The sequence below is a fragment of the Stigmatopora argus genome, chromosome 13 (assembly GCF_051989625.1).
Source record: "Stigmatopora argus isolate UIUO_Sarg chromosome 13, RoL_Sarg_1.0, whole genome shotgun sequence".
In the NCBI taxonomy this organism is placed as follows: domain Eukaryota; kingdom Metazoa; phylum Chordata; class Actinopteri; order Syngnathiformes; family Syngnathidae; genus Stigmatopora; species Stigmatopora argus.
Genome location: NC_135399.1, coordinates 2,274,744 through 2,300,108, shown reverse-complemented (window position 1 = coordinate 2,300,108; position 25,365 = coordinate 2,274,744). Strand labels below are relative to the sequence as shown.

General features: G+C 42.8%; 1 protein-coding gene across 11 annotated transcripts in view; it reads left to right on the top strand.

Annotated features, from left to right (window-relative positions):
• Positions 1-25,365, top strand: part of fer1l6 (fer-1 like family member 6) — a 104,108-nt gene that overhangs the window by 30,608 nt on the left and 48,135 nt on the right. For all 11 annotated transcript variants that reach the window (XM_077617257.1, XM_077617253.1, XM_077617259.1 and 8 more), the window contains 5 exons: positions 11,101-11,220; positions 15,637-15,789; positions 15,859-16,027; positions 22,588-22,712; positions 22,795-22,929. In XM_077617257.1, coding sequence (XP_077473383.1) covers positions 11,101-11,220; positions 15,637-15,789; positions 15,859-16,027; positions 22,588-22,712; positions 22,795-22,929 — 702 coding nt within the window. The remainder of the gene's footprint in view (positions 1-11,100; positions 11,221-15,636; positions 15,790-15,858; positions 16,028-22,587; positions 22,713-22,794; positions 22,930-25,365) is intronic.

Below are 25,365 nucleotides of genomic sequence, written 5' to 3'. Positions count from 1 at the left end.
AGACCTCAACATACTTCTCACCACTGAATGGTGTGCCTGCATCCACGAGAGCCTTGCATGCTGGGAAATGGCAAAGGTTTGTCTGAGAGAGCTGGGCTTTCCATAACACAAGTTTAGTGCAGAATGCTCTCACGTTGTCATAGGCAGCACTGACAAGTTGCCCCTGGCCTTGTAGCTTCTTGTTCAGTACATTAAGCTCATGTGTGATATCAACAAGAAAAGCCAAGTCCATGAGCCATTTGGGATCACTTAGCACAGGATCAATCAACTCACAAACGGCGTAGCTAGCTTTGACTGCTGCATTACTGTCTTTGGTAGCCTTCTTGAAGAGATCCTGTTGCCTCAGAAGACGTGTTTTAAGACTGGCAACCTGGTTGGCTCTCTCATCTCCCTGGTATTTTTCGTACTCCTCAGCATGTCTCATAGTACAATTACGTTTCAAATTGTATTCCTTGTGCACCGCAACTTTTTCAGTGTAAATGAGACACGTCGGGGTGCCCCTGTGTTCAACAAAGAAATATTGCACTCCCCACTTTTCTTGAAACTGTCTGTGCTCATCACCTACCTTTCTCTTCACGGCAGGCTTTGAAAGAGACATCTCTGGGGCTCTGTAATATGTTTTTCCACTTGGAATGAATCTCGGGTTGATCTTTCACATTCAGTCGCGCGGGTTTGTGGCGCATGTGCACTTTCGCTCTCCGTTTCAATCGCGGAGATGGCTACAGACACTGACACAGGCTGGATCACGGATCATAGCGCCTCATTCAGTTCTATGCTGAGAGCAGCGGAGGAGTGTGCGCGCCGAGCGGAGTGATCGGCCTCACGGCTTCTCCTCCGCCCAGCTGATTGGAGGAATGAATGAGTGAGTGAGCGAGGCACTGGACATTCCGGCCGATGTCCCGCCCTCCAGAGCCGTATACCTCACTGTGATTGGTTCATTCAGCTCCGAACCAAAGTTCCCTCTAATTTTTTGTTGGTCTGAGCAGAAAGACAACCTCCCTGAGCGCACTGAGTACCAGTGTGAGCGACATCATCGGTACTCGGATGATTCGCCTAAAGACGTTTCGCCGACGGACGTTTGACAGACGGGCAGGTCGCCGAATGGACGTTCCACCGAACGTTCATTCGGCCGAACGGAGGTTTCGCCGAAACGGGATTCGAACGCTCGCCCCGCCGGATCGTGTGTGTACAAGTTTTTCAACCTCGGCCCGCGGGCCATATACGGCCCGTTAGGATTTTTAATCCGGCCCGCCGCCGGTGTTGTCCAAATTATAGTAAAAATCAATGTTCGTCTACCATCAATGGCAGTCTGGGAATAAGCACACTTGGGCAGGCAGATGTAGCAGAACCGAGCCGTAAAATGACAGCAATCGGGTCAAATCCATCCTAAAACAGCATTTAATGATTAAATACAAATACTGGATGATATCGCGATGGAGGCAAAAAAACGTCTATAGACGTCCATTCGCCAAACGGCTCAAAATGCTCTCAAATTCGGTCAAATCCAGCTGAAAACAGCGTTTAATGATTAAATACAAATACTAGTATTTGTATTTAATCATTAAACTATCAAATACTAGTACGACCTGTCCGTCTGTCAAACGTCCGTCGGCGAAACGTCTTTAGGCGAATCATCCGGTCACGACATCATCATTGCTCGCTATCGGCACACCAGTATCACACCTGCCACAAGCAGGTGCATGTCAATGTTCCCTCTAATTTTTCATGTAAAACATGCTGTAAAACAAGAAAAACATGAGTGGACAGAGCTACTGCCACTGGCTGCCACTTAAACGGCGCCATCATGGGGAAAGGGGTAAAAAAAAAAAAAAAAAAAAAAAAATAATAAAAAAAAAAAAATAATAATAAATTAAATTAAAAAAAAATCGATCTTTCATATTAAGACGGGGGCCGCAAATTATCGTCCCGCGGGCCGCAGTTGGCCCGCGGGCCGCAAGTTTGAGACCCCTGCTCTAAATGCTTCCGATTGCTTCCAATGAGGGTCTGTATTCTGGTTGAAGGTATTTTTGACAATTCTCCTTTACAAAACATTTCGAGTTCAGTCAGGTTTGACGGTTTCTGAGCATTTTCAATAATATTCAGGTCTGGTGACTAGATGGCCATTCCAGAAAGTTGTATACTTGTTCCTCTGCATGAATGCCTGAGTAGAATTTGAGCAGTGTTTAGGGTCGGTGGAATGTTGCTGTTAAAAAATCGTTAACTGAAAATTTTGTACCTAGAGGCATTCATAAGTATAGGTATGACTGTACACAAGTACAATGATATACAGGTGTATTTATTAAATACTGCAGTTATAAGCATATGAAAAGACTGTAATGTATTAATATGTAAATATAATGTACAGTGGGGCAAATAAGTATTTAGTCAACCAGCAATTGTGCAAGTTATCCTACTTGAAAAGATTAGAGAGGCCTGTAATTGTCAACATGGGTAAACCTCAACCATGAGAGACAGAATGTGGAAAAAAACAGAAAATCACATTTTTAAAGAATTTATTTGCAAATCATGGTGGAAAATCATGATTTGACACATCATGACCACACCACTGTGGTCGGACTCATCTCAGGAGGGGATGAGTCGGCCTACAGAGATGAGGTCAACAAACTGTCTTTGTGGTGCTCGGTGAACAATCTCACACTGAACACCACGAAAACTAAAGAAATAATCCTGGACTTTCGCAAACACGGCACAGATCTGGCCCCACTCCTCACAAATGGAGTGTGTGTAGACAGGGTCCAGTCCTTTAAATTCCTGGGGGTCCACGTCACGGATAAGCTCTCATGGTCTACAAACATCACGGCAGTAGTGAAGAAGGCTCAGAAACGACTCAATTTCCTCAGGGTACTACTTCTGATAACCTTCTATAGAACCACTGTAGAGAGCATCCTGGCCTACTGCATCATAGTGTGGTACGCTGGAAGCACGGCGGCAGACAAAAAGGCCATGCAGAAAGTGATTAACACTGCCCAGAGGATTGTCGGCTGCTCTCTGCCCTCACTGGAAGACATTGCCAGCCCTCGTTACCTCAGCAGAGACAGGAACATCATAGGGGACCCATACCACCCTGGTCACAATCTGTTCCAGCTGCTGCCCTCTGGCAGACACTATAGGTCCCACAAAGTACAGACAAAGAGGCTTAAGGACAGTTTTTTCCCCACATCCATCAGAACTCTAAATTTGCGGTAACACAAAACACATTCCCTTCTGAGGTAATATGAAAAGATGTTTGGGTGGTGATCTGCCTCCTACTAGCTGACTGAAGGTAAGTGAAAGACAGTGAGAGGTAAGTGACCTGTATCCATAACAGCAGAATGCCAAATTACAAGTCCGTAACTATCACTTATTTAGGTCTTTTGCCGAGTAAACGCAGCTTATAGAGAAGCACCACCAATTTCGTCATACGCAGTTTCTGGGTGTGATGACAAGTAGGCTTTTTGTTGTTGATGATGACGACAGGGCCTATGTCCGATTATTATTATTATTATTAAAATAAGTATTTGGTCAACACCAAAAGTTCATCACTTTGTTATGTACCCTTTGTTGGCAATAACGGAGGCCAAACGTTTTCTGTAACTCTTCACAAGCTTTTCACACACTGTTGCTGGTATTTTGGCCCATTCCTCTATGCAGATCTGCTCTAGAGCAGTCATGTTTTGGGGCTGTTATTGGGCAACACGGACTTTCAACTCCTCCACAGATTTCCTATAGGGTTGAGATCTAGAGACTGGCTAGGCCACTCCAGGACCTTGAAATGCTTCTTAGAAAGCCACTCATTTGTTGCCCTGGCTGTGTGTTTGGGATCATTGTCATGCTGAAAAACCCAGCCTCGTCTCATCTTCAATGTCCTTGCTGATGGATGGAGAGTTTTACTCAAAATCTCTCGATACGTGGCCCCATTAATTCTTTCCTTTACACAGATCAGTCGTCCTGGTCCCTTTGCAGAAAAACTGCCCCAAAGCATGATGTTTCCACCCCCATGCTTCACAGTGGGTATGGTGTTCTTTGGATGCAATGCAGTATTCTTTCTCCTCCAAACACGAGAACCTGTGTTTCTACCAAAAAGTTCTATTTTGGTTTCATCTGACCATAACACATTCTCCCAGTCCTCTTCTGGATCATCCAAATGCTCTCTAGCGAACCGCAGACGGGCCTGGATGTGAACTGACTTCAGCAGGGGGACACATCTGGCAGTGCAGGATTTGAGTCCCTGGTGGCGCATTGTGTTATTGATAGTATCCTTTGTTACTGTGGTCCCAGCTCTCTGTAGGTCATTCATTAGGTCCCCCCTTGTGGTTCTGGGATTTTTGCTCACCGTTCTTATAATAATAATAATAATAAACGGACATAGGCCCTGTCGTCATCATCAACAACAAAAGCCTACTTGTCATCACACGCAGAAACTGCGTATGACGAAATTGGTAGTGCTTCTCCATAAGGTGCGTTTACTCGGCAAAAGACCTAAATAAGTGATAGTTACGGACTTGTAATTTGGCATTCTGCTGTTATGGAGACAGGTCACTTACCTCTCACTGTCTTTCACTTACCTTCAGTCAGCTAGTAGGAGGCAGATCACCACCCAAACATCTTTTCATATTACCTCAGAAGGGAATGTGTGTTGTGTTACCGCTAACTTAGAGTTCTGATGGATGTGGGGGAAAAACTGTCCTTAAGCCTATTTGTCCGTACTTTGTGGGACCTATAGTGTCTGCCAGAGGGCAGCAGCTGGAACAGATTGTGACCAGGGTGGTATGGGTCCCCTATGATGTTCCTGTCTCTGCTGAGGTAACTTTCTGCATGGCCTTTTTGTCTGCCGCCGTGCTTCCAGCGTACCACACTATGATGCAGTAGGCCAGGATGCTCTCTACAGTGGTTCTATAGAAGGTTATCAGAAGCTTGGTGTCCAAGTTGTTCCTCCTAAGTACCCTGAGGAAATGGAGTCGTTTCTGAGCCTTCTTCACTACTGCCGTGATGTTTGTAGACCATGAGAGCTTATCCGTGACGTGGACCCCCAGGAATTTAAAAGACTGGACCCTGTCTACACTTCTTATCATTTTGATGCCACGGCGTGAGATCTTGCATGAAGTCCCAGATCGAAGGAGATTATCAGTGGTCAGTGGTGTCTTCCAATTTCTAATAATTGCTCCCACAGTTGATTTTTTTAAACCAGGGGGTCTCAAACTCGCGGCCTGCGGGCCAATTGCGGCCCTCGGGACGATAATTTGCGGCCCCCGTCTTAATATGAAAGATTAATGTTCGTGCGGCCCGCAAGATTGATATGAATGACACTTGTTGTGTTCGGAGCTGAATGAACCAATCACGGTGAGGTATACGGCTCTGGAGGGCGGGACATCGGCCGGGCTGTCCAGTGCCTCGCTCACTCACTCATTCATTCCTCCAATCAGCTGGGCGGAGGAGAATACGTGAAGCCGATCACTCCGCTCGCCGCGCACACTCCTCCGCTGCTCTCAGCATAGAACTGAATGAGGCGCTATGATCCGTGATCCAGCCTGTGTCAATGTCTGTAGCCATCTCCGCGAGTGAAACTGAAACTTAACAGTAAGTGCGTTAACATGCCACTTGAGAAATTCGGAGAACTGCCGTAATCCAATACGATCGGAGAGCATAAGTGTGCATGCGCCACAGACCCGCGCGACTGAAAGTTAAGTTCAACCCGAGACTCATTCCAAGTGGAAACACATATTACAGAGCCCCAGAGATGTCTCTTTCAAAGCCTGCCGTGAAGAGAAAGGTCAGTGATGAGCACAGACAGTTTCAAGAAAAGTGGGGAGTGCAATATTTCTTTGTTGAACACAGGGGCACCCCGTGTCTCATTTGCACTGAAAAAGTTGCAGTGCACAAGGAATACAATTTGAAACGTCATTATACTACGAGACATGCTGAGGAGTACGAAAAATACCAAGGAGATGAGAGCGCCAACCAGGTTGCCAGTCTTACAACACGTCTTCTGAGGCAACAGGATTTCTTCAAGAAGGCTACCAAAGACAGTAATGCAGCAGTCAAAGCTAGCTACGCCATTTGTGAGTTGATTGCTAAAGCAGGAAAGCCATTTACAGAAGGTGAGTTTATCAAAAAGTGCATATAACAGGTTGCACATATTGTCTGTCCAGAAAAGGAAAGTCAGTTCAACCACACCAGCCTTTCTGCCAACACTGTGGCAGAGCGCATTTCTCACCTGTCAAGTGACATTTATGATCAAATGTGTGAGAAAGCACAATGTTTCAGTGTACAGACACTCCTCAACTTACGAACGCAATTGGTTCCGAGCGATTGTTCATAAGTTGAATTTGTTTGTAAGTTGATTTAGTGCTATATTTTGTATTATAATTTATGTTTAAGGCCTATATAAGTATATTGAAGGTTTATATAAGTGCATTTGTATGTTTAAGGCTTGTATAAGTAACACGCATTGGTTTGTACTGAAAAAAAAAAATTTAATAAAATGGAGAGAATATGTACAGTACTGTAGAGAGAGAGATAGATTTATGTATTAGAAACTGGCCAAAAGAAGCGACCTAATGACGATTGCACAGTTTTCTTCTTTTTTTCATCATAAATGATGCAGTAGCACTGTATGGCATCATTCAATTGATTTGCAAACTTTGTGCAACGTTCAATATTTGGGTCCTGCTGCTCGATCTTTCTGTTTATAAATGGTACTGAATGTGCAACGCTCACCACTTTCTGACGCGCATCAAGCTTCGTTATTATTGCCACTCGTTTCAAATGAAATGGCTTGCCTCTTCCTTGCAACTCCCTCAATAGAAGCCTTTAGCTTTTTACCAACCATATTCAATATTGGATGCATGAGATATTTAATGATACAAATGAAAAAGGTTCTTTGCACACTGGAGATACATTCACGCACTTCCGCATTGCAACGAAGAAGGTAGATGCTGGGTGAGCTGAGCTCTCACAGCGCCAGGCGTCGGTATTAGCGGCGGAAGGAAGTACTACTCCGAAAAAGACGCGAAATACAAAATTGGACTTGCGAACATTTTTGGACTTAAACGCAATTTGCAGACATGTTCGTATGTACCGTTGTTCGTAAGTTGAATGTTCGTAAGTAGGGGAGCGTCTGTACTTCCAAAAGTGTGGCGGATCATCAAGATGTTTTTTGGCAAACGTAAGACGAGCCTTTTATTATTTTTGGACAGCAATGGTTTTCGCCTTGGAATTCTGCCATGGATTCCAGCTTTGCCCAGTGTTTACAGTCATGTTCGTATGTACCGTTGTTCGTAAGTTGAATGTTCGTAAGTAGGGGAGCGTCTGTATATTCAGTGGCTCTTGATGAGACCACAGACATCACAGACACTGCCCAGCTCGCAATATATGTCCGTGGTGTTGATGACAATTTTGAAGTAATAGAGGAGTTGCTCACAGTAATTACAATGCATGGCCAGACCACCGCTAAGGAAATATTTCACCAGCTGTGTGATGCCATTGAGAATGCCGGTTTGCCATGGAAGAGCTTTGTTGGAATAACAACCGATGGAGCCCCATCAATGACAGGGAGGAAGAATGGACTGGTAGCACTTGTTAAAAAAAAACTGGAAGAGGAGGGTGTGGAGGAGGCCATAGCTCTGCACTGCATTATCCATCAGCAGGCCCTTTGCACCAGATGCCTAAAGTTTGACAATGTGATGTCTGTCGTTGTGAAATGCATCAACCAAATCAGATCCAGGGGCTTAAAGCACAGAAGGTTCTGTGCTTTTTTTTAGAGGAAATGGAGCCAGAATATGGGGATGTGCTCTACTTCACTGAGGTACGTTAGCTCAGCAGGGCAAACGTGTTGAAAAGATTTTTTGAGTTGAGAGCAGAAGTAAAAGACTTCATGGAGATAAACGGGGTTGCTGTTCCTGTGCTAAGTGATCCCAAATGGCTCATGGACTTAGCTTTTCTTGTTGATATCACACATGAGCTTAATGTACTGAACAAGAAGCTACAAGGCCAGGGGCAACTTGTCAGTGCTGCCTATGACAACGTGAGAGCATTCTGCACTAAACTTGTGTTATGGAAAGCCCAGCTCTCTCAGACAAACCTTTGCCATTTCCCAGCATGCAAGGTTCTTGTGGATGCAGGCACACCATTCAGTGGTGAGAAGTATGTTGAGGCCATTTCGAAGCTACAGGAGGAATTTGATCACAGATTTGCAGACTTCAAGACACACAAAGCCACATTTCAAATTTTTGCGGACCCCTTCTCCTTTGATGTGCAAGATGCCCCTCCTGAGCTTCAAATGGAGCTCATTGACCTGCTGTGCAACTCTGCACTCAAAGCCAAGTTCAGGGAGGTGGGTGGAGAAGCAGACAAGCTTGGGCAATTTTTGAGAGAGTTGACCCCCAGCTTCCCTGAACTTTCCCGAATGTTCAAGCGGACCATGTGCCTTTTTGGGAGCACATACTTGTTTGAGAAGCTCTTCTCCACCTTGAACTTCAATAAGTCCAAGTACAGGTCCAGACTGATGAGCATATTCAAGCTCTACTGAGGGTCTCCACTGCTTCCTCCCTCAAGCCAAATGTGACTCAGCTATGTGAGAAGAAGCGCTGCCAGGTCTCTAGCAGCAAGAAGTAGGCAAGAGAAGCCATGTTCAGAATATTTCATGTTCAATGTTCCATTCAAGTTCAGAAAGTTAAAGGTTAAAGAGCTGTTAATACAGACATTTGAAACGGAATAAAAATAATTCATTTTCTCTACTTAGCCAGCCAGTGGATATCTACTGTATGCTCATTATTATTGTTTTATTTTTGTATTACTGATTGATTTATTTTTTATTCATCTTTAAGTTAATTTATTTAATTCATTATTTTTTTTCAAAAAATAAAGATTTTTGATAACGTTGGAATTTTTTATCAGCGCTTTTCTTGTGGAAATCCTGATGCGGCCCAGTCTCACCCAGACTTGGCCTCTAGCGGCCCCCAGGTAAATCGAGTTTGAGACCCCTGCTTTAAACCAAGCGTTTTGCCTATTGCAGATTCAGTCTTCCCAGCTTGGTGCAGGTCTACAATTTTGTCTCTTGTGTCCTTGGACAGCTCTTTGGTCTTGGCCATAGTGGAGTTTGGAGTGTGAGAGTCTGAGGTTTTGGACAGGTGTCTTTTATACCGATAATGAGTTAAAACAGATGCTATTAATACAGGTAACGTGTGGAGACCTCGTTAGACCTCGTCAGAAGAAGTTAGACCTCTTTGACAGCCAGAAGTGTTGTTTGTTTGTAGGTGACCAAATACTTATTTTCCACTCTAATTTGTAAATAAATTCTTTAAAAATCAAAGTGTTTTTCATTTTTTCCCTCATTCTGTCTCTCATTTGAGGTTTACCCATGTTGACAATTACAGGCCTCTCTAATCTTTTCAAGTAGGAGAACTTGCACAATTGGTGGTTGACTAAATTCTTATTTGCCCCACTGTACATTATATTTACATAGTGTATATGTAAAAAAATGTAAATACTGTATTTACTCGCATATAAGTATAATCCGCACCAATAAAATGGCCTTAAAATTGTTGAATTTTACAATTTCTCGCATTTAAGCTGCCCCGATTCACAATTTTCACCCCCATATTCGTGGTTTTAATAGGGAGTACAAATGTTTTACTTTAAAGGGAAATCATTGCAAATGGTATTTCTGAAATACTATATTAATCAAAAGCACATTTTTAGAGTCAATATGATAAGGAAGTTAATATGCCTGTCTTTGTAAATGCAAAATATCAAAGTATTCAATTTGAAAAAAGAAATGTCTACCTTGATGAGAACAATTTTCTTACCAGAAGTTTAAGATGTTGTTAGGGCAAAATTGCTTCTAATGTCGAAATATCTCAAATTTCTTGATGGTTCATATTACTGCAATAGTTGTCACTTTCAAACAAGAAATAAAAAATTCTGAGATACTGTATGAATCAAAAGCACATAATTAGGGTCAATATAATAAGGAAGTTAATATGCCCGTCTTTCTCACCGTCGGTGTCTTGTTGAAGTATCCAGCCTCGACGTAACTTCAACTTTGTCACAAATTCTTGAACATTGTTTGTAAGTATCTGCTGATCGTGACTGATCTGACCTTCAACTTTAACAAGATTGTCAGATTGTCAGCTGCACTGGCTACACAGCCCCACAGCATGATGGAACCGCCACCACATTTTACTGTGGTTTGTCTTGAAATACTGTGTTCTTCCGCCATGCGTATGTACAAATAACCAAATTTTAGATTCATCAGTCCACAGCACTTAATTCTAAAATGAATCTGGTTTGTCCAAATGTGGTTTATAATACCTCAAACGACTCTGTTTTGGCATGTGTGTAGAAAAGGTTTCTGCTGCATTACTCTCCCTTGTGCAAAGTGTGCTGAATAGTTGAATGATGCACAGTGACACCTGCAGCAAGATCATGTTGTAGGTCTTTGGAGCTGGTCTGTAGGGTTGAGTTTGACTGTTCCCACCATCCTTCGCCTCTGCTTATCTGAGATCTTTCTTGCCGTGGTACTCCGGGCCTTAGCTAGAACTGTGCCCGTGGCCTTCCATTTCCTCATTTTGTTTTTCACAGTGGAAACTGACATGTATTTGAACAAGAGTGCTGGAGGCTGGAGATCTATGATCTTTTACTTCCGTATTTTACTGTGCTACCCCGCCCAGACCATTTTATACAATGATTGAACGATGTTTGCACATGCGTAGATTTGTTGTCAAATCCTGGGTCACATGAAAAAATTGCAATGTAAAAAGGAATCACATTAAATTGTCTGGACCAGGAACTTTCCTGCTGTGAATACGCCCTTAGAAAACCTTTGAAATTCACAAATTCTCCTCATTTTAACTTCTGTTTTTTGAAAAAGTGGCAAACAATATAACTACTGGACATTTTTGGGGGACTTGAAAAGTATCACTTTGTTAACAATCCCACAGATACATGATTTAGTTTTAATGCTGTGAAAAAGTAGAATAGGTGAAATTTAACATAACATGCTTCTTTCATCAGAGTCACAAAAAAAACAGAAACTCAGTGAACTCTTTTGCAGCCAAGTGAGGTTTTATTCGTTTAAGATATTTTTAATGTGTACTGCAGGAAAGTATGATTGGAGATGCTCAGTCTCTGGTGTATAGGAAGAGAAAGTCTGGTGGCGTGAAAGAAGAGCTCCAAGATGCAACGAAACTCACACAGAAACTACGTTTCCTAGTGGAGGAGGTACTGTATGTGTTCCTGTCCAACATAGAGATAGCACACAAACTTGAACACACGTCTACTAATAGCACATGAACACATGAATGCACATTTAATAAAGACAGCATTAAGAATTGAAACAACAGCATTAATCAACAACAAGCATTGTTTTATGATTCTTCGAAATGTAATTTTACAGCCATTTTATAAGTCACTACTGGTCCTTGCCTGCTTCTGCAGTGCTGGTTGACGAACATTTCTAAAATGCACAAGACAAATGTCGTCATAGTGGGCACGACTCGTGAACACTTTTTCAGCATGTTTTTTCCACGATGTCGGAAAGTTCGTTTCTCCGCCGTTTTTTTTCTGATTTGTGCTGTTGCAATGGTGGCTGCTTCCTCCTCGGCCGCCTTCTCATTGAATTCCTCATGTATTTCATTTACTCAAGCTCCGTTTTTGTGCACATCGACCAACTAACTCGTCAACGTCCTTATTACTGACCACACGCCCCATCGCCTGCCCCGCGATACAATTTCGCCCACAGCTCCTCCAAGCATAAATAGGTTTAAGCAGACAATGGGTCAAAGAAAATGGAGGGTTGTTGTGAGACAGCCAATAAGAGCCCAGTATATGGTGCAGGGAGCTTTTAAAGTGAGACTCAATGCATCCACGACAATATTTTCCAAAATAAAACAACGGATAAGGAATGCATGTACTTTTTGCATGTTTTCGTAACTTGGATATTTTTCTTATCCCGAGGCAGTCATTTGCATATAAAAAGCTTTCTTAACCTGGAAATTTCGCACCAAGAGGCATTCGTAAGTAGAGGTATGACTGTATTGTAAAACAAGATACAGGATCCTGGCTTACATTCGCTTGCGTTGACGAGTGAAAGATGACTTACAAGAAGTATCTGTGCTGTCCCTCAACCAGCCTAAGATGTACAAAGGTATGACATCTCAAGTGCTGAAGGACAGGAGTGCTTGATACGTCGATCACGATCTACCAGTAGATCCCCAATCTATGATTGGGAGATCACGTCAATTATATTTGATCCAGTGTGTTGTTTTCTTTAGCTAGGCTATTAGTATGAATTTGGCTTTTATTCAGCCGAATCACTTCACTGAAAAAAGTCAGTCTTATTGGTGGTTTTGTTGGTTGATCAAAACGTGGGAGGTTCCGGTTGATGCTCATTGGTCAATCTTCCGCCAGGAACCAATCAAGCTCCTTTTGAGTGTGTCTGGGTTATGTTTGCCATGCTGCGAAAAATACTCTCTCAACATGTATTTCTTTTTGGATGAATACATTTTAAAACCTAACAGTGCACTGAATCCACGAAATATGAACAAAAAAGTACAGAGGAATCAGTATATTGCTCATGTGATGCAAGATATACAGTGTTGTGAAAAAGAATTCGCCACCTTCCTGATTTCTCTGTTTTTTGAATATTTATCACACAGATCATCAAACCAATTTTAGTATTACACAGAGACAACCCAAGGAAATAGGAAATTCTTTTTTTTACTGACGATTTTATTTACCAAGGCAGAATAAATTACAAACTTGTCTGGCCTACTGTTAAAAAGTAATTGCCCCCTGAACCTAATAACTAAAATCAAGCATTTACGATATTTTGTCTTTCACGTTTTGGAGGAAGTTTGGCCCACTCTTCTGTGCAGAATTGTTTCAATTCTGCAATATTAGAGGGTTTTCTAGCATTAACAGCCCGTTTCAGATCACACCACAGCATTTCAATAGGATTTAAATCCACACTTTGACTTGGCCACTCCAAAACCTTAACTTTTTTATTTTTTAGCCATTCAGAGGTGGACAGGGTGATGTGCTTTGGATCGTTGTCATGTTGCATGCTCAAAAGCGCTGGAGTTTGAGCCCACAAACTGAGGGCCGGATGTTCTCCTTCAAAATTTGCTGGTAGACAGCAGAATTCATTCTTCCATCAATTACAGCAACTCGTCCTGTTCCCGGGGCAGCAAAGCAGCCACAGACCATCACACTTCCACCACCATGCTTCACTATTGATATAGTGTTCTTTTAATGGAATGCTGTGCCATTTTTTTCGCCAAATGCAACAGGCCTTCCAATAATTTCAACTTTTGACTCATCAGTCTACATAATGTACAGACACTCCTCAACTTACAAACGCAATTGGTTCCGAGCGATTGTTCATAAGTTGAATTTGTTTGTAAGTTGATTTAGTGCTATATTTTGTATTATAATTTATGTTTAAGGCCTATATAAGTATATTGAAGGTTTATATAAGTGCATTTGTATGTTTAAGGCTTGTATAAGTAACACGCATTGGTTTGTACTGAAAAAAAAATAATAATAAAATGGAGAGAATATGTACAGTACTGTAGAGAGAGAGATAGATTTATGTATTAGAAACTGGCCAAAAGAAGCGACCTAATGACGATTGCACAGTTTTCTTCTTTTTTTCCATCATAAATGATGCAGTAGCACTGTATGGCATCATTCAATTGATTTGCAACTTTGTGCAACGTTCAATATTTGGGTCCTGCTGCTCGATCTTTCTGTTTATAAATGGTACTGAATGTGCAACGCTCACCACTTTCTGACGCGCATCAAGCTTCGTTATTATTGCCACTCGTTTCAAATGAAATGGCTTGCCTCTTCCTTGCAACTCCCTCAATAGAAGCCTTTAGCTTTTTACCAACCATATTCAATATTGGATGCATGAGATATTTAATGATACAAATGAAAAAGGTTCTTTGCACACTGGAGATACATTCACGCACTTCCGCATTGCAACGAAGAAGGTAGATGCTGGGTGAGCTGAGCTCTCACAGCGCCAGGCGTCGGTATTAGCGGCGGAAAGAAGTACTACTCCGAAAAAGACGCGAAATACAAAATTGGACTTGCGAACATTTTTGGACTTAAACACAATTTGCAGACATGTTCGTATGTACCGTTGTTCGTAAGTTGAATGTTCGTAAGTAGGGGAGCGTCTGTACTTCCAAAAGTGTGGCGGATCATCAAGATGTTTTTTGGCAAACGTAAGACGAGCCTTTTATTATTTTTGGACAGCAATGGTTTTCGCCTTGGAATTCTGCCATGGATTCCAGCTTTGCCCAGTGTTTACAGTCATGAACATTGATGTTAATTGAGGTCAGTGAGGCCTGCAGTTCTTTTGATGTCTTTCTAGGTTGTTTTGTGACCTCCTGGATGAGTCGTCGTCATCGCATTCTTGGAGTAATTTTAACTGGCCGAACACTCCGGGGAAGGTTTGCCACTCTTCCCAGTTCTCTCCCTAGTGGTTCACTGGAGCCGCAAAGCCTTGGAAATGGCTTTGCAACCTTTTCCGGACTGATAGATGTCACTCCCGTTTTTTCTGCATTTCTTGAATTTCTTTGGCTCGTGGAATAAGGTTCTGATCTTGTAGCCTACTTCACTTTTTCCGACACATTCTATTTAAGTGTTTTCTTGATTGAACATGTGGTAATAATCAGGTGTGGGTGTGGCTTGTGAAATTGAAGTCAGCTTTCCTACAATTGCGATTAGTAACAGTTATTTTGTGATTTAACAAAGGGGGACTTACTTTTTCACAGAGGGCAAGACAAGTTTGTGATTTTTTTCTGCCTTGGTGAATAAAATCATCATTTAGAAACTGCATTTTATCTTTCCTTGGGTTGTCTCTGGGTCTTACTAAAATTGGTTTGATGATCTTAAACCCTTGTGTGTGATGAATATAAAAAATAAAATAAAAACAGAAATCAGGAAGGCGGAAAATACTTTTTTACGGCACTGTAGTATCAACATACATAAATGTTTAACTTTGTTGTTGGCCTGGGAAAAGGTAGATTTTGAGAGGTGAGAGAGATGTTCTAACGCATATCTTTGTTTTGTTTCTGAATTTGGCACAACTAAATTGAGATTCAGAAAGACATTTTCTTTGCTCAATTGTTACAGAACATCGTTAATTCTGGCTATGAACATTTTAGCAAGTTTACATAGCCTATAGAACTTTGGTAACCTGGACAAAGACAAAGAAGTGATCTTGTTATTGAATGATGGTGGTTGTCAAACATTCATTCGTCCATTCGTCCGTCCGTTCGTTCATTCATCCATCTTCCATACTGCCCATCCTTGAAAAGGTTGCGAGGTTGCTGGAGCCTAACCCAACCCTCTTCGGGCGAAAGGCAGACTACACCCTAGACTGGTCGCCAGTCAGTCATATGGCATGCAGAGAGACAGACAACCACTCACACTTGCTCCGATTGGGAATCGAACCCAGAATGCCCGCACCAAAGTCAGGCGGAAGAACCACTGCACAATAGGGTCGTCAGTTGTAAAACACACAATCAAAACAATAACTTTTCGGGGTCAAAAATCGTCATCAAAATTGTCTTAGCTTAACCATTGTGGACTGTGTTACAGTATAACTGCAATTTTACTTCGCAGCCACAACATACAGTGCCTGATATCTTTGTGTGGATGTTAAGCAACAACAAGCGCATCGCGTACGCCCGACTTTCAGCCAGGGATGTCATCTTCTGCAGCCGCACGGAGGCCTGTGGAATCCACTGTGGAAAGATTGTAACGCTTTTTCTTAAGGTAGACAATGTACACAACATCTAACAAAATCCAAGAAATAATGGCCTGTGAATCTATGTACATTTCCAGCCACCAGGGAAGCGTATGACAGGATTTTCAGTACAGGCCAAAGTGGATGTATATTTGTGGTTTGGATCCTGTGTGGATTTTGATCACATGTTGGATAACCTGCCTGTAGGCTTCAACACTGCCACATGGGGAGCCCTTTATAACCCCCCAACTCAGCTGACATGTGCAGGTAAGTTACATTACACTAACGTATAAAGTAGACCAGACATGGCCCCGATAATTAAAAAAAAGTGATGCAGGATCACCCCTATTATTACTACCATGATACATGTTATCGCACCTATACTAAAATCAAAGTAGAGTCACACCTCTACTTACGAAATTAATTGGTTCCAGAACGTTTTTCGTAAATTGAAAATTTTGTAAGTGGAGGTGTATATTATATGTAAATTCTCTAATTTGTTCCACAGTCCTCACACAACTACCAACTAAACCAGGGGTAGGGAACCTATGGCTCGGGAGCCACATGTGGCTCTTTTGATGGGTGCATATGGCTCTGAGCTAAAATATGGAAACCGGTGGTGAGAGAAAAGAGTCCCGAACGCACCAATAGGAACGTCACGTCGGCACTGTGGCATTGATTTTTTTTCATTAGTCTTCTGCATTCATTCTCTCATTGATACTCATTGAACTCATTGACATTCATTGATTAGCAACAGCTTAACAATGTTGTCAAAATAATTAAGAGACTTTTTGTACTTTAAAAGTTGTAAAATGACAAAAAACATTGCACATTTTCATGTGTTCTGACTTTTAAATTGTGATTATGGCTCTCAAGGAATAATATTTGAAAATATGAATTGTTTATGGCTCCCTCTTTCAAAAAGGTTCCCGACCCCTGAACTAAACCCTTTGATATTGGTCAAAGTGTCCCAATTTTGTATGAAAGATGTGAGGGAACACACAAAATGAGAGAAAATTATAAGGAAATGTCTTAAAATTTGAAAAAAATCATTAGAAAATGTGACCTGTGCCACTGAAATAGTTCTCTCCGCGGCCATTATAATGGGAGACGTGATACCCGCATTTGCCCGCCAGGTGGCGGCAAGAGACCATTCTACCATGGCCGAAAGCCGTAGTACTATATTTTAGACTTTTACGTGTGGCCTGTGTGTGTGCCGCGCTGAATTTGTAAGTTTTTTTTATTCGCTTAATAAAGGGAATTGCAATCATTAATAAGGGGAGCATTTAGCTGAGGTGGACAAGTATGTAAGAGAGAACCTTGAAAGATGGATAGTGGTTGTTGTGAGAGCCAATTGAGTTGAATTGAATGATTTTATTGTCCTTATATGAGATAGATTGAGACTGATGAAATGAGAGCCCAATATAGGGTAGCGAGGTCTCTAAAGTGAGAATCAATGCGTCCGCGACAATATTTTCAAAGTAAAATAACATATAAGGAAACGCATTTACTTTTTAGGGGATTTCATAACTTGGATCTTTTTTGTATCTTTAGTCACTCATTTGCATTTTTAAAAAATCGTAAACTGAAAATTTCGTATCTAGAGGCATTCATAAGTATAGGTATGACTGTACACAAGTACAATGATATACAGGTGTATTTATTAAATACTGCAGTTATAAGCATATGAAAATACTGTAATGTATTAATATGTAAATATAATGTACAGTGGGGCAAATAAGTATTTAGTCAACCACCAATTGTGCAAGTTATCCTACTTGAAAAGATTAGAGAGGCCTGTAATTGTCAACATGGTTAAACCTAAACCATGAGAGACAGAATGTGGAAAAAAACAGAAAATCACATTTTTAAAGAATTTATTTGCAAATCATGGTGGAAAATAAGTCTTTGGTCAATACCAAAAGTTCATCACTTTGTTATGTACCCTTTGTTGGCAATAACAGAGGCCAAACGTTTTCTGTAACTCTTCACAAGCTTTTCACACACTGTTGCTGGTATTTTGGCCCATTCCTCCATGCAGATCTGCTCTAGAGCAGTCATGTTTTGGGGCTGTTATTGGGCAACACAGACTTTCAACTCCCTCCACAGATTTACTATGGGGTTGAGATCTGGAGACTGGCTAGGCCACTCCAGGACCTTGAAATGCTTCTTAGAAAGCCACTCCTTTGTTGCCCTGGCTGTGTGTTTGGGATCATTGTCATGCTGAAAGACCCATAACACATTCTCCCAGTCCTCTTCTGGATCATCCAAATGCTCTCTAGCGAACCGCAGACAGGCCTGGATGTGAACTGACTTCAGCAGGGGGACACATCTGGCAGTGCAGGATTTTAGTCCCTGGAAGGCGCATTGTGTTTTTGATAGTATCCTTTGTTACTGTGGTCCCAGCTCTCTGTAGGTCATTCAGTAGGTCCCCCTTATGGGTCTGGGATTTTTGCTCACCATTCTTGTTATCATTTTGATGCCACGGCGTGAGATCTTGCATGAAGTCCTAGATCGAAGGAGATTCAGTGGTCAGTGGTGTCTTCCAATATCTAATAATTGCTCCCACCGTTGATTTCTTTAAACCAAGCGTTTTGCCTATTGCAGATTCAGTCTTCCCAGCTTGGTGCAGGTCTACAATTTTGTCTCTGGTGTCCTTGGACAGCTCTTTGGTCATAGTGGAGTTTGAAGTGTGAGAGTGTAATGAGTTAAAACAGATGCTATTAATACAGGTAACATGTGGAGACCTCGTTAGACCTCGTCAGTAGAAGTTAGACCTATTTGACAGCCAGAAATCTTGTTTGTTTGTAGGTGACCAAATACTTATTTTCGACTCTAATTTGGAAATAAATTCTTTAAAAATCAAACAATGTGATTTTCATTTTTTTCCCCTCATTCTGTCTCTCATTTGAGGTTTACCCATGTTGACAATTACAGGCCTCTCTAATCTTTTCAAGTAGGAGAACTTGCACAATTGGTGGTTGACTAAATTCTTATTTGCCCCACTGTACATTATATTTACATAGTGTATATGTAAAAAATGTAAATACTGTATTTACTCGCATATAACTATATGCCGCACCAATAAAATGGCCTTAAAATTGTTGAATTTTACAATTTCTCGCATTTAAGCCGCCCCGATTCACAATTTTCACCCCCATATTCGTGGTTTTAATAGGGAGTACAAATGTGTTACTTTAAAGGGAAAATCATTGCACATGGTATTTCTGAAATACTATATGAATTAAAAGCATTTTTTTAGAGTCAATATGATAAGGAAGTTAATATGCCTGTCTTTGTAAATGCAAAATATCAAAGTATTCAATTTGAAAAAAGAAATAAGTCTACCTTGATGAGAACAATTTTCTTACCAGAGATTTAAGATGTTGTGGGGGCAAAATTGCTTCTAATGTCGAAATATCTCAATTTTCTTGATGGTTCATATTACTGCAATAGTTGTCACTTTCAAACAAGAAATAAAAAATGTACAATTTCATCGCACATGCTATTTCTGAGATACTGTATGAATCAAAAGCACATAATTAGGGTCAATATAATAAGGAAGTTAATATGCCCGTCTTTCTCATCTCAACTCATCTCAACTTCTCCCGCTTTATCAGAAGTCGGGTCACGGGGGCAGCAGCTTCAGCAGGGAGGCCCAGACTTCCCTCTCCCCAGCCACTCCATCCAGCTCTTCCGGGAGTATCCCAAGGCGTTCCCGGGCTAGCCAGGAGACATAGTCTCCCCAGCGTGTCCGATGTCGGCCCCGTGACCTCCTCTCGGTGGGACGTGCCCGGAACACCTCCCGAGGGAGGCGTCCAGGGGGCATCCTGATCAGATGCCCGAGCAGACTCATCTGGCTTCACTCAATCCGGAGGAGCAGGGGCTCTACTCCTAGCCCCTCCCGGATGACCGAGCTTCTCACCTTATCTCTAAGAGAGAGTCTGGACATCCTACGGAGGAAACTCATTTCAACTGCTTGTATCCGGGATCTCGTTCTTTCGGTCACGACCCACAGTTCGTGACCATAATAGTCGGACATAGGCCCTGTCGTCATCATCAACAACAAAAGCCTAATTGTCATCACACCCAGAAACTGCGTATGACAAAATTGGTAGTGCTTCTCCATAAGGTGCGTTTTCTTGGCAAAAGACCTAATAAGTGATAGTTTCGGACTCGTAATTTGGCATTCTGCCGTTATGGATACATCGCATCACCCCCCGAGCGGATCACTTACCTCTCACTGTCTTTCACTTACCTTCAGTCAGCCAGTAGGAGGCAGATCACCACCCAAAAATCTTTTCATATTACCTCACCCCAAAATTATTACACAGAAGGGAGTGTGTTGTTTTACCGCAAGTTTAGAGTTTGATGGATGTGGGGAAAAACCTGTCCTTAAGCCTATTTGTCCATACTTTGTGGGACCTATAGCGTCTGCCAGAGGGCAGCAGCTGGAACAGATTGTGACCAGGGTGGTATGGGTCCCCGATGATGTTCCTGGCTCTGCTGAGGTAACGAGGGCTGGCAATGTCTTCCAGTGAGGGCAGAGAGCAGCCGACGATCTTCTGGGCAGTGTTAATCACTTTCTGCGTGGCCTTTTTGTCTGTTGCCGTGCTTTCAGCATACCACATTGTGATGCAGTATGCCAGGCTGCTCTCCACAGTGGTTCTATAGAAGGTTACCAGAAGCTTGGTGTCCAAGTTGTTCCTCCTGAGTACCCTGAAGAAATTGAGTCGTTTCTGGGCCTTCTTCACTACTGCCGTGGTGTTTGTAGACCAGGAGAGCTTAGCCGTGACATGGTCCCCCAGGAATTTAAAGGACTGGACCCTGTCTACACACACTCCATTTATGAGGAGTGGGGCCAGATCTGTGCTGTGTTTGCGAAAGTCCAGGATTATTTCTTTAGTTTTCGTGGTGTTCAGCACCACGAAGACAGTTTGTTGACCTCATCTCTGTAGGCTGACTCCCCTGATCCCCTCCTGAGATGAGTCCGACCACAGTGAGGGTAGGAACGTAGATCGACCAGTAAATAGAGAGGCATTGCCTTTTGGCTCAGGTCCTTCTTCACCACCACAGACCAGTGCAGACTCCGCATCACTGCAGACGCTGGACCGATCCGCCTGTTCCATTCTTCCCTCACTCATGAGTAAGACCCCAAGGTACTTAAACCCCTCCACCTGGGGAAGGAACTGATCCCTGATCCGTAGAGAGCATGGTCACTTTTTTCCGATTGAGGACCATGGTCTCAGATATGGAGGTGCGGATTCTCATCCCGACCACTTCACACTCGGTTCCGAGTCGTTCCAGCGAGAGTTGGAGATCACGGCCTGATGAAGCCAACAGAACCACATCATCTGCAAAAAGCAGGGATGCAACACTGAGGCCACCAAAGCGGAACCCCTAAATGCTACGGTTGTGTCTAGATATTCTGTCCATAAAAGTGATGAACAGAATCGGTGACATAGGAAAGCACTGGTAGAGTCCAACCCCCACTGAAAACAGATCCGACTTACTGCTGGCTACGCGAACCAGACTCTGACAACGGTCATAAAGGGACCAGACCCCGTGTAACAGGGGTTCCAGAATCTCATACTCCCAGAGTAGCCCCCACAAGACTGCCCAGGGGAACACCTTCTCCAAGTCCACAAAGTACATTTAGACTGGTTTGGCGAACTCCCATGAAGACCCTGCTCGGCCAGGCTGAAAACCACACTGCTCCTCCTAAATCCGAGATTCGACCTCCCGGCGGACCCTCCTCTCCAGTACCCCAGAATTGACCTTCCCGGGGAGGCTGAGGAGTGTAATTCCCTGATAATTGAAACACACCCTCCTGTCCCACTTTTTAAAAAGGGGAACAACCACCAATCCTGCCAATCCTGAGGCACTGTCCACGTGATGTTGAAGAGGCGTGTCAACCAAGACAGCCCCAAAACATACAGAGCTTTTAGAAACTATAGGCGGATCTCATCCACCCCCAGGGCATGGCCACCGAGGAGCTTTTTAACCGCTTCGGCAACTTCAACCCCAGAGATAAGAGAGTAAGCCCCAGAGCTCTGCTTCCTCGTGGGGAAGCGTTTCCGTGGGATTGAGGTGGTCTTCAAAGTATTCGACCCACCGATTCACAACATCCGAGTCGAGCACAGCAGCGCACCATCCCCACTATACACTGTGTTGATGGTGCACTGCTTCCCCCTTCTGAGACGCCGGATGGTGGACCAAAATGTCCTTGAAGCCACCCTGTAGTCGTTCCCCATGGCCTCACCGAACTCCTCCCATGCCCGGGTTCTTGCCTCGGAGACGACCAGAGCCACATGCTGCTTGGCCACCTGGTACCCGTCAGCTGCCTCTGGAGTCCCATGGGCCAACAGGACTCCTTTTTCAGCTTGACGGCATCCCTTACCGCAGGTGTCCACCAGCGCATTGTGGGATATGCCACCACGACAGGCACCAGACTCCTTGCAGCCGCAGCTCCGGTGTGCCGCATCAGCAATAGAAGCGCGGAACATGGTCCACTCGGACTCAATGTCCCCCGCCTTTTCCCAGACATGGGAATTGAAACACCTTCTGACAAGGGACTCTGCCAGGCGTTCCCAGCAGATCCTCACAAAACCTTTGGGTCTCCCGGGCCGCACAGGCATCCATCCCCACCATCGGAGCCAACTCACTACCAGGTGGTGATCAGTTGAAAGCTCGGCCCCTCTCTTTACCCAAGTGTCCAAGATATGCGGCTGCAGGTCCGATGAGTTTTCTAGTCTCCACACTTGGTAACATTATTTGTTCTTTTTTGCCTCTTCATTATTTATTACTGTGTTTGTTGATGTGTGCAGAACAACATCAGTTCCTTTTAAGGTGTCACCTGTATCAAGCTCGTGGGTTGATTGCTGCCGACACCTCAGGCCTTTCTGACCCTTTCGTTCGGGTCACGTACTTGTCACACAGCCAGACCACCAAGGTAAAACTTTTAAATAGCATAAACTATCTTCAACAGTTATTGTGTTTACATTAACCATCATTCATTTTTTTGTGCTTGTCAGGTTATCAGTCAGACTCTAAGCCCCACGTGGAATCAGTGCTTGCAGATGAGTCCAATTGTACTAAGTGGAGATCTTCAATACATTCAGGAAGAACCGCCAAGACTCGTAATTGAAGTATATGATGATGACGCGCTGGTAAGATGGAAAGCCAAGCTTTGGTGGTGTATGTATTAATCTGTGTATATATATATATATATATATATATATATATATATATATATATACATATATACATATAAACATATATATACATATATATATATATATACACATACATATATAATATATATACACACATATATATATATATATATATATATATATATATATATATAAATATATACATACATACACACATACACACACATACACCCACACACACACATACACACATACACATACACAAACATACACACACATACATATACTCTGGTTTCCTCCCACATTCCAAAGACATGCATTGTAGGCTGATTGGACACTCTAAATTCCACTAGGTATGAGTGTGAGCGTGAATGGTCGTTTGTCTCCTTGTGTCCTGCGATTGGCTGGCCACCAATTCAGGGTGTCCCCCGCCTCTGGCCCGAAGTCAGCTGGGATAGCACCCCCCATGACCCTAATGGGGATAAAGCCATTTTATGGTGGGAATTTCGAGGCATTTAAATGGGAAATTTGGTACTTTTCGGAAAAGATTGCTTCAAAATATTTTTTTTTTCATTTCCGGACTAGGGAGGTTATCCGGAGTCCCGGAGTTAGCGCTGCTTGTCCGGGTGAACTCCGGAAATTCCGGAGAAGTTGGCAGCTCTGCATACCTTGCTTGATAAGATGAGAATAGTACATTGATATCAGCGATATAAGAATCCATTGATCTAGCAGCTTTCTTGGCTCTGTACCTTAAATTCCTAGAAAGTATTTGGCCCCCTTGAACATTTCAACCTTTCACCCACATTCCAGGCTTTAAACACAAAAATATAAAATCAACAAGTCGGAAACAATCATGAAGTGGAACTGATAAGTTTATTATTAGGTATACTTTAATCAAAGCAGAGAGACATCATTTGACATACTCTAGCTACAAACTTGCAAGGAGAATTACTCCCCTGGCCTCGTCCTCGCCACCGGGATATTCTCCCGAGCGGCATTTTCTCCTGCCCATTTAAGGCCTCAAATCAAAACAATTAAGTACAAGGTTATCGATTCGATCCAATTGCGTAAGCAAAAAAAAACAACTGCAACAATAATCGCATATCAGGTATTCATTAATAACAACTAAGGTCGGAACTAAAAAACAAACCATTGGAAAGTAAACAATCAAGCCTCCTTTCGGCAAAACAATTCCATATCAAGCGAACCGAGCGTCATAATTTGAAAAACATATGCGAGTAATCCCGGAGGTTGATTGATAGCCATCCGCTGACTCAACAACAATTTAAGCGTCCTTCACAGATCTTCATTGCGAACTTGTATCTGGGGAAAGGGTCGAGGCGTATCTTCCAGTAATCAGTCCTCGGAGCGAGGACTCGGTGAAATGTTAAGTCTCTAGCTGGAGCCAGCTGTCCTGGAGAGTGACCTCGAGCTTGCCCCCAGTCCCAAATTAAAGAAACTCTTATACAAAAATAATTAAAATGCACACATATATAATAGTATCCCAGAATAACCCCAACAGGAACGAAATTTATTTTCTACTTTTTTACAACAACAAAAAAGTGGAGTGTGAAATATTATTCGGCCCCTTTTCTTTCAGTGGAGCAAACTCACTCCAGAAGTTAAGTGAGGATCTCTGAATGATCCAATGTTGATTGATGATGACAGATTGAATCCGCCTGTGCGTATTCATGTCTCTGTATAAATATACCTGCGCTGTGATAGTCTCAGGGTTCCTGGTTGAAGTGCAGGGAGCATCATGAAAACCAAGGAACACACTATGTGGGTCCAAGATACTGTTGTGGAGCAGTTTAAAGCCGGATTTGGATACAAAAAGATTTCCCAAGCTTTAAACATCTAAAGGAGCACTGTGCAAGCAATCATATTGAAATGGAAGGAGTATCAGACCACGGCAAATCTACTTAGACCGGGCCGTCACTCTAAACTTGCACCTCGAACAAGGAAAAGACTTATCAGATATGTAGTCAAGAGGCCCATGATCACTCTGGATGAACTGCAGAGATCTACAGCTGAGGTGGGAGAGTCTGTCAATAGGACAACAATCAATCGCAGACTGCACAGAGCTGGCCTTTATGGAAGAGTGGCAAGAAGAATGCTATTTCTCAAAGATATCCATAAAAAATCTCATTTAACGTTTGTCACAGCCCACCTAGGAGACACCCCAGATTCAATTCAATTCAATTTTATTGGCGAAAGAAAGAAAATCACAAGGCTAAGGGCCATGTAACGAAGATACAAGAAGTGTGTAAACAAAAACGCGGTGTTGTCACTGGTTCACGGCCAACACGTCATCCAGAGCCCTCTTGAACTGAGCGACCGTCGGCTTCTCGACCACATTCTGCGGAAGCCGGTTCCAAGGACCGGCAATGCGCACCGAAAAAGCAGCCTTCCGCCGATTTAACCGGAACC